Below are 16,875 nucleotides of genomic sequence, written 5' to 3' on the forward strand. Positions count from 1 at the left end.
TAATGAATTTTAGAGTAACCCAAAAGGTCTGTAATTTAAGGCATCAACTTAACTCTTTTTCTTTTTTGAGACAGAGTCTCTCTCCATCACCCAGGCTGCAGTGCAGTGGCATGAGCTCAGCTCACTGCAGCCTTGACCTCCCGGGTTCAAGCAATTCTCCTGCCTGGGCCTCCTCAGTAGCTGGGAATACAGGCGTATACCACCGCACCCAGTTTTTGTATTTTTGGTAGAGACGGGGTTTCACCATGTTGGTCAAGCTGGTTGCAAACTCCTGACCTCAGGTGATCCGCCCACCTCAGCCTCCCAAAGTGCTGGTATTACAGGCGTGGGCCACTACACCGAGCCCAACTTAACTCTTTTTTTTTTTTTTTTTTTTTTGCGACGGAGTCTTGCTCTGTCACCAAGGCTGGAGTGCAATGGCGCGATCTTGGCTCACTACAACCTCCGCCTCCCAGATTCAAGCAATTCTCCTGCCTCAGCCTCCCAAGTAACTGGGATTAAAGGTGCATGGCGCCATGCCCAGCTAAAGTTTTTTGTATTTTAGTAGAGACAGGGTTTCACCGTTTTGCCCAGGCTGGTCTCAAACACCTGAGTCCAGGGAATCCACCAGCCTCGGCCTCCCAAAGTGCTAGGATTACAGGCATGAGCCACCGCTCCCGGCCTCCCAACTTAACTCTTAAGAGTCAAAAAAGTTCCACTGATGCACAGAAAATGATATGCAGAGAAACTGATCAGAGGCTATCTGATTTATATAATGCCTAAATTCTTCTGCTTCCATTTTCTGTTGTTGCTCTGCCATTAGTTAATCACTATTATTTAATAATAGCAAGGAAAGCAAGATGAATAAAGAAAGTTACAAGTCAAATCTGCAACTTTGCAATGTATATAACTAAAAATGTAAAATGTTTGATGGGAGAGCTGACTGAAATAAAGGCCATTTGAGGTTAAGGCTTTTTTTTTTTAATGTCCTGTTACTGCCAATAACGGAGTTATTGGCAGTCATGCAGATTAATGGAAGTAGCTTACCTTTGTCCTGAAGCAGTTGCAATTGGTGATGGGCCATTAGGGCTTCTTGGTTCTTCACATGTACTCATTTCCATTATTACTTTATCCAGGGACTAATAAAAACGTTAAAATATAAACAATTAGATTATTTATTCTACGTATATTATTAAAGTATTATTTAAGATTATTTTCTCTTTCATTTTTCTTTAGGAAGAAAGTAAAAAGTGAGCAGAGTCATTTAAGTGTCTCTCTACAGGTCTAAAAAGACAAATGCCAAAAAAGAACACAAAGCACTCAATCAGTTCTCAAGGCATTTATTATCTGGTGGAAAAACTATGTGTATTACAGGTGTTGGGGGGTGGGGAATTAAGACATAGCCATTAACTACTAAAATCATCAGATTTCATGAAAACAGAATCTCTACTCCCAGATATATTCATTGATGAAATTATATATTAATAAGTAGGACTGAACTACCCCAAAAAGCTTATCACAATCTAAGATCTGAGCTATGAGACACAAAACTATGGGAAATATAAAATAAGCAGGAAATGTGAAAAAAAAAATAAACACTCCCATAATGGAAAAGGTTCTTTCTCAGGGTAATATTTTTTTCCTTGAAGAAAGATCTAATGTCCTTAATCGCCATCACTAACACTACTCCAGTCATTCTTCATTCTCTATTTCATATATAGCATTTATTATTATCTGAAACTGTCTTGTTTTATTCATGCTCTTGATCATTGTATTTTTTAAATGAACGAACAAATGATCAATTTTCTTCAACTTTCCTTAAAAAGCGAAGTATATTAAAGAACATATTTCATAATTTACTAGATCACTAAAAGGAGAAACAAAGACAGTCTGGATCAAATGTTACTGAAAGAATAATCCCATAGTACATCAACAAAGAGTTAAATGATGCAATAAAATACTATACCAATTTAGAACACAGTATTCTAGACCTGAAAAACTTTAAAGATGCTCCTACTTTAAGGTTAAAGCTTCTCATTTAAAGGATGAAAAACCTGAGTCCTATCAAAATAAAATGAAACCTAACTGGTGAAAAATCCAGACTATATTTCCATGAAACAAAAGATTACTATGAACAGAGTCGCTAGATAATGTATATATATAAATGTTTATTTCTAAAGTGGTTTCAGAACTCACCAAACAGATGGGATGTGTTTTCAGTTTTGTCCATGGGATCTACAAATGAAAAATTTTTAATTTAAGATCAATCATTAAGAAGAAAATAATGTAAACTGTAATCAATACAGGTGTTATATTAATATAGGACAGACACACCAAATTATATAAAATCACTTTTCTTAAACTACAAAATAAACTAAGCAACTCACTCATACTTTTGAAACCAGATGTACCCATTTTATTTAAGAAATTATTACTAGCTATATCTTCTCAGACATCTTTTGAATAGAAATTGTTTTTTTCTTTTTTTTTTTTTTTGAGACAGAGTCTCTTTCTGTTGCCCAGACTGGAGTGCAGTGGCACGATCTCGGCTCACTGCAACCTCCACCTCCTGGGTTCAAGCAATTCTCGTGCCTCAGCCTCCCAGTAGCTGAGATTACAATCAAGTGCCACCACGCCCGGCTAACTTTTGTATTTTTAGTAGAGACAGTGTTTTGATATGGTGGCTAGACTGGTCTCTAACTCCTGGCCTCAAATGATCCACCCAACTCGGCCTCTCAAGGTGCTGGGATTACAGGCGCGCACCACCATGCCTGGCCAATTTCAGGTTCTTTTAAGTATCTTTTTTTTTTAACAATCCTTAAAACAAATCTTAACATCATAATTTAAATGAAGAGCTTAACAACCTGTTTAATCCTAAAATTCTGAGCAATCATTTTGTAAATATTCAAGACAAATACAAAAGTTCGGCCATTAATATAAAATGTAGGAAACATCAAATACATAATGTTGATATACCCTGTACTAAAAATGCCAAGTTTTGCCTCCAAAAGGCTCTTAGATCTAATAAATAAATTCAGTAAGGTTTAGGTTACAAAATCAACGTACACAAATTAGTAGCACTGCTACAAACCAACAAAAACCACGCTGATAATCAAATCAGGAACTCAATCCCTTTTACAATAACTACTGCTACTACAAAAAAAAAAAAAAAAAGTAGGAATATACCTAATCAAGGAGTTGAAAGATCTCCACATGGAGAACTACAAAACACTGTGGAAAATCATAGATGACATAAGCAAATGGAAATATATCCCATACTCGTGGACTGGAAGAATCTATACTGTGAAAATGACCATACTGCCCAAAGCAATCTACAAATTCAATACAATTCTTCTCAAAGTACTAACATCATTTTTCACAGAATTAGAAAAAACAATCCTAAACTTCATATGGAACCAAAAAAGAACCCAAATAGCCAAAGCAATCCTAAGCAAAAAGAACAAAACTGGAGGCATCACATTACCCAACTTCAAATTATGCAAGTCTATAGTAACCAAAACAGCAGGGAACAGGTGTAAAAATAGGCACATGGACCAATGGAACAGAATAAAGTATTCTGTTCCATTGAACAGAATACACAGGCCAATGGAACAGAATAGAGAACCAAGAAATAAAGCCAAATACTAACAATCAACTGATCTTTGACAAAGCACACAAAAACACAAACTGGAGAAAGGACACCATATGCAATAAATGGTGCTGGAAAAAGTGGATAGCCACATGTAGAAGAATGAAATTGGATCCCTATCTCTTACTGTATACAAAAATTAACTCAAGATAAATGAAAGTTTTAAATCTAAGATCTGAAACCATAAAAACTGTGGAAGAAAACCTAGGAAAAACTCTTCTGAACGTTGGCCTAGGCAAAGAATTTATGACTGAGACCCCAAAAGCAAATGCAACAAAAATAAATGAGACCTAATTAAACTAAAACGCTTCTACACAACAAAAGAAATAATCATCTGAGTAAACTGACAACCTACGGATTGTTAATATTCACAAACTATGCATCTGACAAAGAAAATATGCACAAATTATGTGTCTGACAAAGGACTAATATTCAGAATCTACAAGGAACTCAAACAAATCAGCAAGAAAAAAAACACGCCCATTAAAAAGTGAGCAAGGACATGAACAGACATTTTGCAAAAGAAGATATACAAATGGCCAACAACCACATGAAAAAATGCTCAAAATCATTAATCATAAGGGAAATGCAAATTAAAAACACATTGAGACACCACCTTTTTCCAGCCAGAATGGCCATTACTAAAAAGTTGAAAAACAATCGATGTTGGCATGGAAGTGATGAAAAAGGAATGCTTATACACTGCTGGTAGGAATATAAGTTAGTACAACCTCAATAGAAAACAGTATAGAAATTTCCCAAAGAACTAAAAGTAGATCTACCATTCGATCCAGCAATCCCACTACTGAGTGGGTACCTATCCAAAGGAAGAGAAGGCACTATATGAAAAAGACACTGGTCCTCATTTCAAACATGACTCTATTAAAAAAAAAAAAAGACACCTGGACACATATGTCTATTGCAACACAATGCACAATTGCAAAGATATGGAATCAATCTAAGTGCCCATCAACCTATGAGTGGATACAGAAAATGTGGTACATAAATACCATGGAATACTACTCAGCCATAAAAAAAGAGCAAAATAATGTCTTTTGCAGCAACTTGAAAAGAACTGGAGGCCATTATTCTAAGTGAAGTAACATGAATTGAAAACCAAATACCACATGTTCTTTTAAGTGTGAGGTGAACTATGGGTATGCAAAGGCATACAGAGTGGCATAATGGACTTTGAAGACTCAGAAGGCGGGTAGGGTAGGAGAGGGATGAGGGATGAAACTACTTCCTGAGTACAATATACACTACTCAGCTGACAGGTGCACTAAAATCCCAGACTTTACCACTATACAATTCACTCATGTAAACAAAAACCACTTGTATCTCTAAAGCTATTGAAATAAAAAAAAAATTACTGAAAGTGTCAAGTCTTTGTAGATATTTAGGTTTCCAAAGGATAGAACAAAAATTAAAAGTGACCATCAAAGGATATAGGAACTGTTCTATAATCTTTTCTTAGGAGCCCAAATTTTAGTTTTAGGAAACAATCAGCATGCAGTATTTCAACTAAGCAGACAACTCTTAAACAAAGCCTCATCTTTATGACCAAGAAGTGACACAAATTGACATATGATTAAAGATAAGTAGAGGTCAGCCGGGCACGGTGGCTCATGCTGTAATCCCAGCACTTTGGGAGGCAGAGGCAGGTGGTGAATCACCTGTCAGGAATTTGAGACCAGCATGGCCAACAGGATGAAACCCCATCTCTACTAAAAGTACGAAAATTAGCCAGGTGTGGTGGCATGCGCCTGTAATTCCAGCTACTTGGGAGGCTGAGGCAGGAGAATCGCATGAACCTGGGAGGTAGAGGCTGCAGTGAGCCAAGACGGTGCCACTGCACTCCAGCCTGGGTGACAGAGCAAGACTCCATCTCCCAAAAAAAAAAAAAAAAAAAAAGATAAGTAGAATAACAAGTTATAATAATAATAATAGGAATGATACTAACAGTAAACAGAGACCCTTAAAAATCTCAAAATGGGCTGGGCACGGGCGGATCACAAGGTGAGGAGATTGAGACCATCTCGGCCAACATGGTGAAACCCCATCTCTACTAAAATACAAAAAAATTAGCCAGACGTGGTGGCGCGTGCCTGAAATCCCAGCTACTTGGGAGGCTGAGGCAGGGGAATCGCTTGAACCTGGGAGGCAGAGGTTGCAGTGAGCTGAGATTGCACCACTGCACTCCAGCCTGGTGACAGAGCAAGACTCCGTCTCAAAAAAAAATCTCAAAATGAAAAAGAAACTAATGAAGAAAAGGGATAAAACTGCAAATTTATTAGTTCTCATGTCTTCATTTGAAAAGTATTTACTCACTACTTTTTAAAAATTTTTTTGAGACAGGGTCTCACTCCGTCACCCAGGCTGGAGTGCAGTGGTACAATCATGACTCACTGCAGCCTCACCCTTCCAGACTCAACCGATCATCCTGCTTCAGCTTCCCAAGTAGCTGGGCCTACAGGCGCATGTGCTACCACGTTGGGCTATTTTTTTATTTTTATTTTTAGTATAGATGCAGTCTCATTATGTTACCCAGGCTAGTCTCAAACTCCTGGGCTCAGGCAATCCGCCTACCTCGGCCTTCGAAAGTGCTGGGATTACAAGTGTGAGCCACCATGCCCAGCAACTCACTACAAGTTTAGACTGTCCCATTTGACAATAAAACTTATGAAAAAACTATCTTTGAACATGTACCAAATGGATGCAATTATTTTATTAACAAATTAATAATTTTGAAATATTAATGGAATCACATTTACACAAAAATTAAGATCTATAAAGTAGTTAATATATGCCTTTAAACATAAGGCACACATTTATGCAAAGGTATCTTTCTTTTGAAATTATATTAATAAAAATGTTTTTACAGAATTATCTAAAATTAAGTATTTTAAAAGATAGAGCCAAAATATAGAAGGAAAACATGAAAGGCCTTCCACAAATATCAAGCCACAGATATCAAAGTCTCACCCTAATGGACGCTTTATTACAAAAAACTTTGTTGATAGCAAGCCATGTTGGCAAATCCAACATATTCTGGAGTACTTCTTCATCCAACTCCAAATTCTTCAGTTCACCTTCTCCTTTAAGGGTACTTAGATTTATCTTGTCAGGAGATAAATTTTTGGTAAATCTGAAAGAGAATACACATTGACATTTATTTATGTGTCGGTTACTATACTCCAGAGTTATTTTTTCAAATATACAGAGAACTAAAAATATAATAGGAGTGGACACAACATAATGTCCATCAACGACAAATGGATAAAGAAAATGTGGTACATATACACGATGGAGTATTATTCAGCCATAAAAAGAATGAGATCCTGTCATTTGCAACAACATGGATGGAACTGGAGGACACTACAGTTAAGTGAAACAAACCAGGCACAGAAAGACAAACTTTACACACACTCGTTCATTTGTGGGAGCTAAAAATTAAAACAATTGAATACATGGAGATCAAGAGTAGAAATGATGGTCACCAGAGGCTGGAAAGGGTAGTGGTGGGGAGCAGGGGTGGGAATGGGTAGTGGGTACAAAAATACAATTAGGTAGAATGAATACAATACTGATATGGTTTGGCTCTGTGTCCCCACCCAAATCTCACCTCTAATTGTAATCCCCACATGTCAGGGGAAGGAGCTGGTGGGAGGTGATTGGATCATGGGGGTAGTTTCTCCCATGACGTTCTCATGATAGTTAGGGAGTGAGTTCTCACAAGATCTGATGATTTAAAAGTGTCTGGCAGTTTTCCCCCACCTCTCTCTCTCTCTCTCTCTCTCTCTCTCCTGCCACCATGTAAAACATGCCTTGCTTCACCATCACCTTCCACCATGATTGTGAGTTTCCTGAGGCCTCCCCAGCCAAGCAGAAGTGTAAGCCAATTAAACTTCTTTCTTCATAAATTACTCCGTCTCAGGTATGTCTTCATAGCAGTATGAAAACGGACTAAGACAGATATAGTATTCAACAGCACAACAAAGTGACTACAGTCAACAATAATTTATTGTACGTTTTAAAGTAATTGTGTAACTGGAATGTCTGTAACACAAAGAAATGATAAAGGCAGCCAGGTGCGTGGCTCACACCTATAATCCCAGCATTTTAGGAGTCTGAGGAGGGCGGATCACTTGAGGGCAGGAGTTCAAGACCAGCCTGGCCAACATGGTGAAACCTGGTCTCTACTAAAAATACAAAAATATTAGCTGGGCGTGTTGGCGCATGCCTGTAGTCCCAGCTATTGAGGAGGCTGAGGTGGGAGTTTCGCTTCAGTCCAGGAGGTGGAGAATGCAGTGAGCTGAGACTGTGCCACTGCACTCCAGCCTGGGTGACACAGCAAGATCCTGTCTCAGAAAAAAAAAAAAAAAAAAAAAAAAGATTGGAAATAGTTAATGTAAGAGTGAGCATTTTCCAAGGGTTTACTGTGTTCCAAGCTCTTGGCATACATGCGTGACTATTTCATTTAGTTCCCATGATAACCTATTAGGGTCTATACTAATTTTAACCCAATTTTTGAATAAGTAAACCTAAGGAGAAACTTGAACTTACTTGCCTAATATCACAACTAACAACGAAAATACATTACACATCTACTTTGAAATACATTCATATACATTACTTTATCTTCCAAACAACCCTAAAAAATAAAAATTACTAACTATGCCCAACAAATAATTTTTCAAAAGTGAAATTACTGAAAAAAACTAAACTACTGGCTAACAAGAGTTAGTCTTTACTTTTTTTGGAAATTAAATATAAAGCAACATTATATACTGGGTTATTCACATGCCCTACTTGTCAACAAGAATACCAATCAATAAACTCATGTTTCTCCACTGACTCCAAACCAGAATTTCATGAGCCAGATTCTATCTGAATTCATATCTTCTCACAGGATGTCAACTGAGAAATACAACAATCATTTAACATGTATTTGACCAATGATGCTGAGCTGTATTACACTTGCTTCTGATCACGCTTGATTCAATACCACGACGCTTTCTCATAGAATGCCATTCCTAACCACAGATAACAAACAAACAAAAACCCTGCCACTTCCCTGAGGCAGAATATTAGAGCCAGAAGACAACACTCAATAAGTATTTATTGAGAATTCATTATGCAGACACACATACTGGGAAGCAGTACACTTGAGGTCCCTGCCCTTGTGGAGTTTTCAGTTTAGTTGGTGAGACGGATCAAATGGCACAACTAAGAGAGAATATAGCAGGAGTTCTAATCCAGAGCTTCTCTGAAATAGGGACTTTTGAGCTGGTATCTAAAGGAAGAGACGTTAACTAGGCAAGGAGGAAAAGGGGGTAGGGAAAGAAAGTATTCCAAGCAGAGGAATAAAATGCATAAAGGTTCTAAGACAGGAGGGAGATGATATAAAGTGGAATTGAAAAAATATCAGAAATACTGTTATCTGTAATATTTATAGGGAAGGAAGGATGGACAACAGACTAATCTGAGTAACTCAAACAGAATATTTGACTATATATTCTAACATTTGACTATATATCCTTAGTCTTGGGCATGGAGGAATATGGGGATGGAGGTGAAGCATGGTCAGTGAAGAAATCAGGCAACACCTTGATTGGGTATGTACAAGAATGTTCATTTCAAGGATATCTACAAGAAAAAAAGAGTGAAAACAATCTAAACGTCCCAAGAGGGATACCCCATCTAATTATAATACACTATATTATTAATACATACATATCAAGTAATATATGTTGCCAGTCTTATAAAGAAATGTTTATATTATAATGTTTGATGAAAATTCAAGTCACAAAATTATGTGCTATAATTTCAAGTATGTAAAAAATGCATCATAAAATCCCATGACTACCTATGGCTGGTGGGGTTTTAGATTTTTTTTTTTTTTTTTTTTTTTTTTTTTTTTGCTTTTTTGAGACAGGGTCTCGCTCTGTTGTCCAGGGTGGAGTGCAGTGGTGTGATCATGGCTCATTTCAACCACGACCTCCTGGACTCAGGTGATCCCACCTCAGCTTTCCAAGTAGCTGGGACCACCACACCCAGCTAATTAGTTTATTTATTTAATTTACTTTGAGATAGGGTCTCACCCTGTTGCCCAGGCTAGAGTGCAGTGGTTTGATTTTGGCTCACTGCAACCTCCACCTCCAAAGCAGTTGGGACCATGGGCACATGCCACCATGCTCAGCTAGTTTTTTGTTTTTTTTGTTTGTTTTGTTTTGTTTTGTTTATGAGACAGTCTTGCTCTGTCACCCAGGATGGAGTGCAGTGGCACAATCTCAGCTCATTGCAACCTCTGCCTTCTGGGTTCAAGCGATTCTCCTGCCTTAACCTCCTGAGAAGCTGGGATGACAGGCACGCACCACCACGCCCAGCTAATTTTTGTATTTTTAGTAGAGACGGGGTTTCACCATGTTGGTCAGGCTGGTCTCTAACTCCCGACCTTGTGATCCATCCACCTCGGCCTCCCAAAGTGCTGGCTGGGATTACAGGCATGAGCCACCGTGCCCAGCCCCAGCTAGTTATTTTTTAAAGACAGGGACTCACTATGTTGCTCAGGCTGATATCGAATCCCTGGGGTCAAGCAATCCTCCTGCCTCAGCCTCCCAAAGTGCTGGGATTACAGGTGTGAACCACCACACCCAGCCTAGATTTACTTCTCCTTATTTATACTTCTCTGTATAAGTATTCTATAACGAGCATGTACCACTTTTATAAAGACAAAAGTTCAAGAGAAACCAAAAAAGACTGGCCTGGCAAGAGCAAAAGTGAAAAATGAGGAGGATTAAAATATATGTAATTTAGCCAGGAGCAGTGGCTCATGCTTGAAATCTCGGCAGTTTGAGAGGCCAAGGCGAGAAGATCACTTGAGCCCAAGAGTTTGAGACCAGCCTGGGCTGGTCTATATATTAGTGAGTGACTATATTAGTGAGACCCTATGTCTACAAAAAATTTAAAAAAGAATTAGCCAGGCATAGTGGAACACTCCTGTAGTCCCAGTTACTGAGGGGACTGAGCTGGGAGGATTGCTTGAGCCTGGGAGGTCAAGGCTGCAGTGATCCATAATTGTGCCACTGCACTCCAGCCTGGGTGACAGAGCCTTTGTCTCAAAGACAAAACAAAAAACAAAAATAATAGCTAACAACAGCAATAAAATTTCCAAGCAAATGAAAAAAGTAGACTTGATTTAGATTATACATTTTACAATCAATACACCATTATTAGGGTCTAAATTATGTGCAGTGCACTAAGTAAACATTTAAGGGCAAAACAAAACAAAACAAAAAGGTCCATATAATCAAAGATTTATAATTTGGTTAAGGGAACAGAGAATAAATGCACAAAAAGCCAAGAATCTCAGGAGGCTGAGGCAGGAGAACTGCCTGAACCCGGGAGGCGGAGGTGGCAGTGAGCCGAGATTGCACCACTGCACTCCAGCCTGGTGACAGAGCAAGACTCCATCTCAAAAAAAAAAAAAAAGAATCTCAGCTTGCTAAGCACAGGAGCTCATGCCTGTAATCCCAGCACTCTGGGAGGCTGAGGCAAGTGGATTGCTTGAGCCCAGGAGTTCAAGACTAGCCTGGGTAACATGACAAAACCCCATCTCTACAAAAAATACAAAACTTAGCCAGGCATGGTAGCATGCATCTGTAGTCCCAGCTACCCATGAGGCTAAGGTGGGGGGATCACCTGAGCCCAGGAGGTCGAGGTTGCAGTGAACCATGATAGCACCACTACACTCCAGCCTGGATGACAGAGTAAGACCCTGTCACACACACAAAAAGAATGTCATCTCGGCCGGGTGCGGTGGCTCATGCCTGTAATACCAGCACTTTGGGAGGCCGAGGTGGCTGGATCACCTGAGGTCAGGAGTTCGAGACCACCCTGGCCAACGTGGCGAAACCTCGTCCCTACTAAAAATACAGAAAAATTAGCTGGGTGTGGATCCCAGCTACTCTGGAGGCTGAGACAGGAGAATCGCTTGAACCCAGGAGGCAGAGGTTGCAGTGAGCTGAGATTGCCCCACTGCACTCCAGCCTGGGAGACAGAGTAAGACTCTGTGTAAAAAAAAAATCTCATCTCAACAAGAGGTAAAATGCTATCTACTGCTTACTATTTAACCTATATCTCAGATTCCTCATCTGTAACATGGGGATAATAGTACCTGCCTCACAGAGTTGTTTTAAGGATTAACTCAGAACATGTAAAATGCTAGTTATGATCCCCAATATGAGTAATAACTCAGTAAGTGTTCACTATTATTAAGACTAAGATACAGGCCAGACAGGTTGGCTCAGGCCTCTAATCCCAGCACTTTGGGAGGCCAAGGTAGGAAGATAACTTGAGGCCAAGAGTTATCTTGGCCTAGTCTGGACAACATAGAGACACCCTGTCTCAGAAAAAAAAAAAGAGAAAAACAATTTCCATTATACTCCCAATATTTCATGGTATAACATGAAAAACTAGATGTTACAGGGAATTTAACAATGCATGTTAGATTGTTTAATTAATAAACTTAAAAAGTAGGCACTCTTGATCTGCAGGTATTAGATGGGCTTCAAGGAGTCTACAATATTTTATCAGACTTTCAAAGGGGGTTTTTGGACACAGAATATGCTAAGAACCACTGCCTTAAAGAAAATGATTAATTTTAGTCACCTAGAAAGTAAATTATTTCAGCACTGTAATTCAATATTTAATGGTTATAATTCAATTATTTAGCTTGTTATTAATAAATACCTCTTGGAGTGGCTACCCCGCTAACAGTGATTCATTCTTCTCTGGGGAAAACTGTATATACAGGGGAAAGATGCACATCTAAGATATTTTTTAAAATACTTCCTTGGTTATAGTGATTGATCTACAGGTTGACATGGCATCTAGGCTATTCGATCATATTCTTTCCTCCAGAAATTTGAAACAAATAGACTACTCTGGGATCAAACTTATAAATTAATAATAGAGAGTGACTGAGAAACACATAGCCACAACGTTTAGAACTGAAAGGTACTGAAAAGATTATTCTCCATCATTTTCCATTCTTCTCAACTGGACCCAATTCAAATCCTTAATATGAACCAGTAATTGACATCACTAGCTAGTATCCCAAGACTGTGTGTCCCTACAAGGATGAAATTCTCGTTATCATATGAAGAGTTTTTATAAGAACCAGTATGTGTATGCAAGCAAATGAATTTAACAGCTTCTGTTTGATTTTATTCAAAACAATACTTTCAGATGGGAAAATACCTTAAAGCCACATTTTAAAGTCATACAAGAGAAGATGTTTTCAGAAAAACTTGCCCAAATCTGACAGACTGCCAAGTACTTTGGCTTGGATCACTAAGTTATTATCTGTAACTAATTAAATCCTTTCACAGCCCATGGACCTCATCATGCAACCATAAAGATCCCTTCAATCAAAACTAAGAAACAGATCAAGGCTTTTCTACAGAAACTCCTATTTCCTCATTTTCTCTTTTAATCACCTACACTCCTGTCACTCCAGGTGTACCTCTTTTAATACAACACTTCATTATTTGAGGTACTTGATTATCTCCAGGCTCACAATGTGAATTAGTTAAGGGATTTTCAAATTTTTTGACATAACCTAAGGCAAGAAATACACTATACATAACAATTTAGTAAGGATACAAAAAAAAGGTGCAAAATTTCATGAAGCAGTATTTTAATCGTCTGATATGTTCTATTACAGTCTTTTAAAATAGTGATCGGCCAGGCGCAGTAGCTCACGCCTGTAATCTCAGCACTTCGGAAGGCCAAGGTGGGTGGATCACCTGAGGTCAGCAGTTCGAGACCAGCCTGTCCAACACAGCGAAACCCCGTCTCCACTAAAAATACCAAACATTAGCCAGATGTGGTGGCAGGCGCCTGTAATCCCAGCTACTTGGGAGGCTGAGGCAGAAGAATCATTTGAGCTTGGAAAGCAGAGGCTGCAGTGAGCTGAGATCACACCACCACACTCCAGCCTAGGTGACAGGGTGAAACTCTGTCTCAAAAAATAAAATAGTGATCATAACTAAAATGATTTCACAAGCCAAGGTATGAACTAAAGTTTAAAACAATAAATAAGTATAGGCCGGGCGTCGTGGCTCACACTTGGAATCCCAGCAATTCGGGAGGCCAAAGCCAGGTGGATCACTTTAGCTCAGGAGTTTCAGGCAAGCCTGGGCAACATAGTGAGACCTTGTCTCTACAAAAAATTTTTAAATTAGCTAGGCACGGTGGCACACGCCTGTAGCTACCTGGGAGACTGAGGTAGGAAGATCCCTCAAGCCCAGGAGATTGAGGCTGCAGAGCTGTGATTGTGCCACTGTACTCCAGCCTTGGTGACAGAGTGAGATCCTGTCTGGGAAAAAAAAACAAAAAAAACACACAAGTATAATACATCTTGACCAAGTGTTTATTCTAGAAATGAGGGCTGGTTTAAAACCAAAAACCAACTAATGCAATTCACCACATTAAAAGTAAAATCTAGGCCAGGCGAGGTGGCTCACGCCTGTAATCCCAGCACTTTAAGGCAGGCAGATCACCTAAGGTCAGGAGTTCAAGACCAGCCTGGCCAACATGATGAAATCCCATCTCTACTAAAAATGCAAAAAAAGTTAGCTGGGTGTGGTGGTGCACACCTGCAATCCCAGCTACTCAGGAGGCTGAGGTAGGAGAATCACTCGAACCCAGGAGGCAGAGGTTGCAGTGAGCCGAGATGGTGCCAATGTACTCCAGCCCGGGTGACAGAATGAGACTGTCTCAAAAAAAAAAAAAAAAAAAAGTAAAATCTAGCCAGACACAGTGGCTCACGCCTGTAATCCCGACACTTTGGGAAGCTGACGTGGGAGGATGGCTTGAGCCCAGAAGTAGTGAGACCTCATCTGTACAAAAAATTAAAAGTTAGCTAAGCATAGTGGCAGGGGCCCGTAGTCCAAGTTACTCAGAAGGCTGAGGTGAGAGGACTATTTGAGCCCAGGAGGTGGAGTTGGTGCCTAGATCATACCACCACACTCCAGCCTGGGCAACAGAGCAAGATCCTGTCTCAAAAAAAAAAAAAAGAAAAGAAAAGAAAAAAAAAAGGTAAAATTACATCATGTTCTCAATAGAGCCCAAAAAAGCATTTTACAAAAGTCAACACCCATTCATGAAAAAATAACTCTCAACAAGACAGGAACAGAAGAGAACTTCCCGAAAACTCTAAAGGACATCTACAAAAACTCTACAGCTAAAATTACATGTAATGAGAAAAGACTAAAATTGCTTTTCCCCTAAGACAGGGACAAGGCAAGGGTATTTGCTCTCATCACTTTTTTCCAACAATGTATTGAAGGTTCTAGCCAACACAATAAGGTAAGAAAAATATATAAAAGGCATCTGGTTTTGAAAAGTAGTAAAATTATTTTTTCCCAGATGACATGATCACCTGTGTAGAAAATCATACAGAATTATCAAAGACATTGCCAGAACTAAAAAATGAGTGTAGCAATGTTGTAGGATATAAGGCCAATATAAAAATAAATCAGTTGAAGGGACAGAGGAGCCATAAGAAAGAATTACCAATAGCCAAAGCTGAAAGAATCTGAGCAATAAAATAAACAGTACTGGATAATAACACAAACTATAAAACAAAAATACAGAAGTCTACACTAATATAAACATATGATTAAATAAATAAATAACTTGGAGAAAATAGAGAAATCTTCCTGGCAGAAAAGTTCCAAAAAAATTACGTAGATATTCTAGTCTCAGGGAGGTGGAGCATAACTCCTCATTCTTTTAGTGAGGGCTGCACATAGTACTTCCTTCCAAAATGTTCAGTAAGAAAATGGGGGAAAGAATAATTTTACAGTGGAGAACCTGGCAAATGCTACATCAGCCAGGTTATCAACGTCAACATCGGCAATAAGACATGTTGATAATATGTACCCCTGATTTGACATAATAAAAACAGCTCTTAACTAACCTCTGTGGTCTCCTTGCCAAAAACCCCTAATGCCAATCTAATCCTAAGAAAAAGGCTAGACATACACTAGTGCCTTCAGAATTACCTGCAGAACTTTTTATTTATTTATTTTGAGGCAGTCTCGTTCTGTCGCCCAGGCTGAAGGGCAGTGGTGTGATCACAGCTCACTGCAGCCTTGAACTCCTGGGCTCAAGTGATCCTCCCCTGCCTCGACCTCCTAAGATCCTCCCCTGCCACCACCTCCCCTGCCTCCACCTTGACCTCCTGAACATGCCCAGCACCACCACGTCTAGCTCATTTTTAATTTTTTTGTAGAGATGGGGTCTCGCTGTGTTGCCCAGGCTGGTCTCAAACTCCTGGGCTCAAGCAATCCTCCTGCTGTGGCCTCCCAAAGTGCTGGGATTACAGGCGTGAGCCACCGCACCTGACCTTTGGGGTGCTTTTTAAAACTACTCCATTTCAAGCCCATTCCCAGAGATTCTGGTGCTCTTGATATGGAGCAGGGCCTAGAAATCTCCATTTTAGGAAGTTATCTGGGGGACTCATTTATATGCATTAGATTTAAAATCACAGATTTATCGTGGAGGAGATACAAAGAATGCCTTTTTTATACTACTCTTATCAATCCTGGACTGTATGTGTATCGATTTTATAGAGCAACCAAAGATATCTTGACACAGTTGAAATTTGCATTTCTCTTGGTCCCAGAAAAAAAAATGAGTAATTTTATATAAATTTTTGTATTTTTTTTAAAGGAAAACAGCAGACAAACCCCAATTGAAGGACACTGTACAAAACACGTGGCCAGGTCTCCTCAAAACTTTCAAGGTTGGCTGGGCACGGTGGCTTATGCCTCTCCAAAAAAATAAAATATTAGCCAGGTGTAGTGGTGCATGCCTGTAGTTCTAGCTACTAAGGAGGCTGAGGCAGGAGGACTGCTTAAGCCCAGGAGGTTGAGGCTGCAGTGAGTCATAATCACACTACTGCACTCCAGTCTGGGAGAGTGAGTGAGACCGTCTCAAAACAAAACAAAACAAAACAAAACAAAAAACTCTCAAGGTCTTCAAAAACAAGGAACGTCTGAGAAATGGGCACAACCAAGAGGAGCCTAAAAAGACATGATGACTAAATGTAATATATTTGGAATGGGACCATGGAATAGAAAAAGGACATTGGGTAAAAGAAATACTAAGGAAATTTGAACAGAGTATGGCCTATAATAATTATCAACATTAGTTAATTGTGATGAACCATATGA

At 39.2% G+C, this 16,875-nt stretch overlaps 1 protein-coding gene across 4 annotated transcripts in view; it reads right to left on the minus strand.

The window, feature by feature from the left end:
- Positions 1–16,875, minus strand: part of BLTP3B (bridge-like lipid transfer protein family member 3B) — a 106,348-nt gene that overhangs the window by 64,860 nt on the left and 24,613 nt on the right. For 3 of the 4 annotated variants that reach the window (XM_001152665.6, XM_009426077.5, XM_003313883.5), the window contains 3 exons: positions 6,614–6,776; positions 2,176–2,214; positions 1,027–1,118 (listed from right to left, as the gene is read on the minus strand). In XM_001152665.6, coding sequence (XP_001152665.3) covers positions 1,027–1,118; positions 2,176–2,214; positions 6,614–6,776 — 294 coding nt within the window. The remainder of the gene's footprint in view (positions 1–1,026; positions 1,119–2,175; positions 2,215–6,613; positions 6,777–16,875) is intronic. The other variant, XM_063787004.1, reaches the window with a different exon arrangement.

Source organism: Pan troglodytes, chromosome 10 (genome assembly GCF_028858775.2).
Source record: "Pan troglodytes isolate AG18354 chromosome 10, NHGRI_mPanTro3-v2.0_pri, whole genome shotgun sequence".
NCBI classification, from domain to species: Eukaryota; Metazoa; Chordata; class Mammalia; order Primates; family Hominidae; genus Pan; species Pan troglodytes.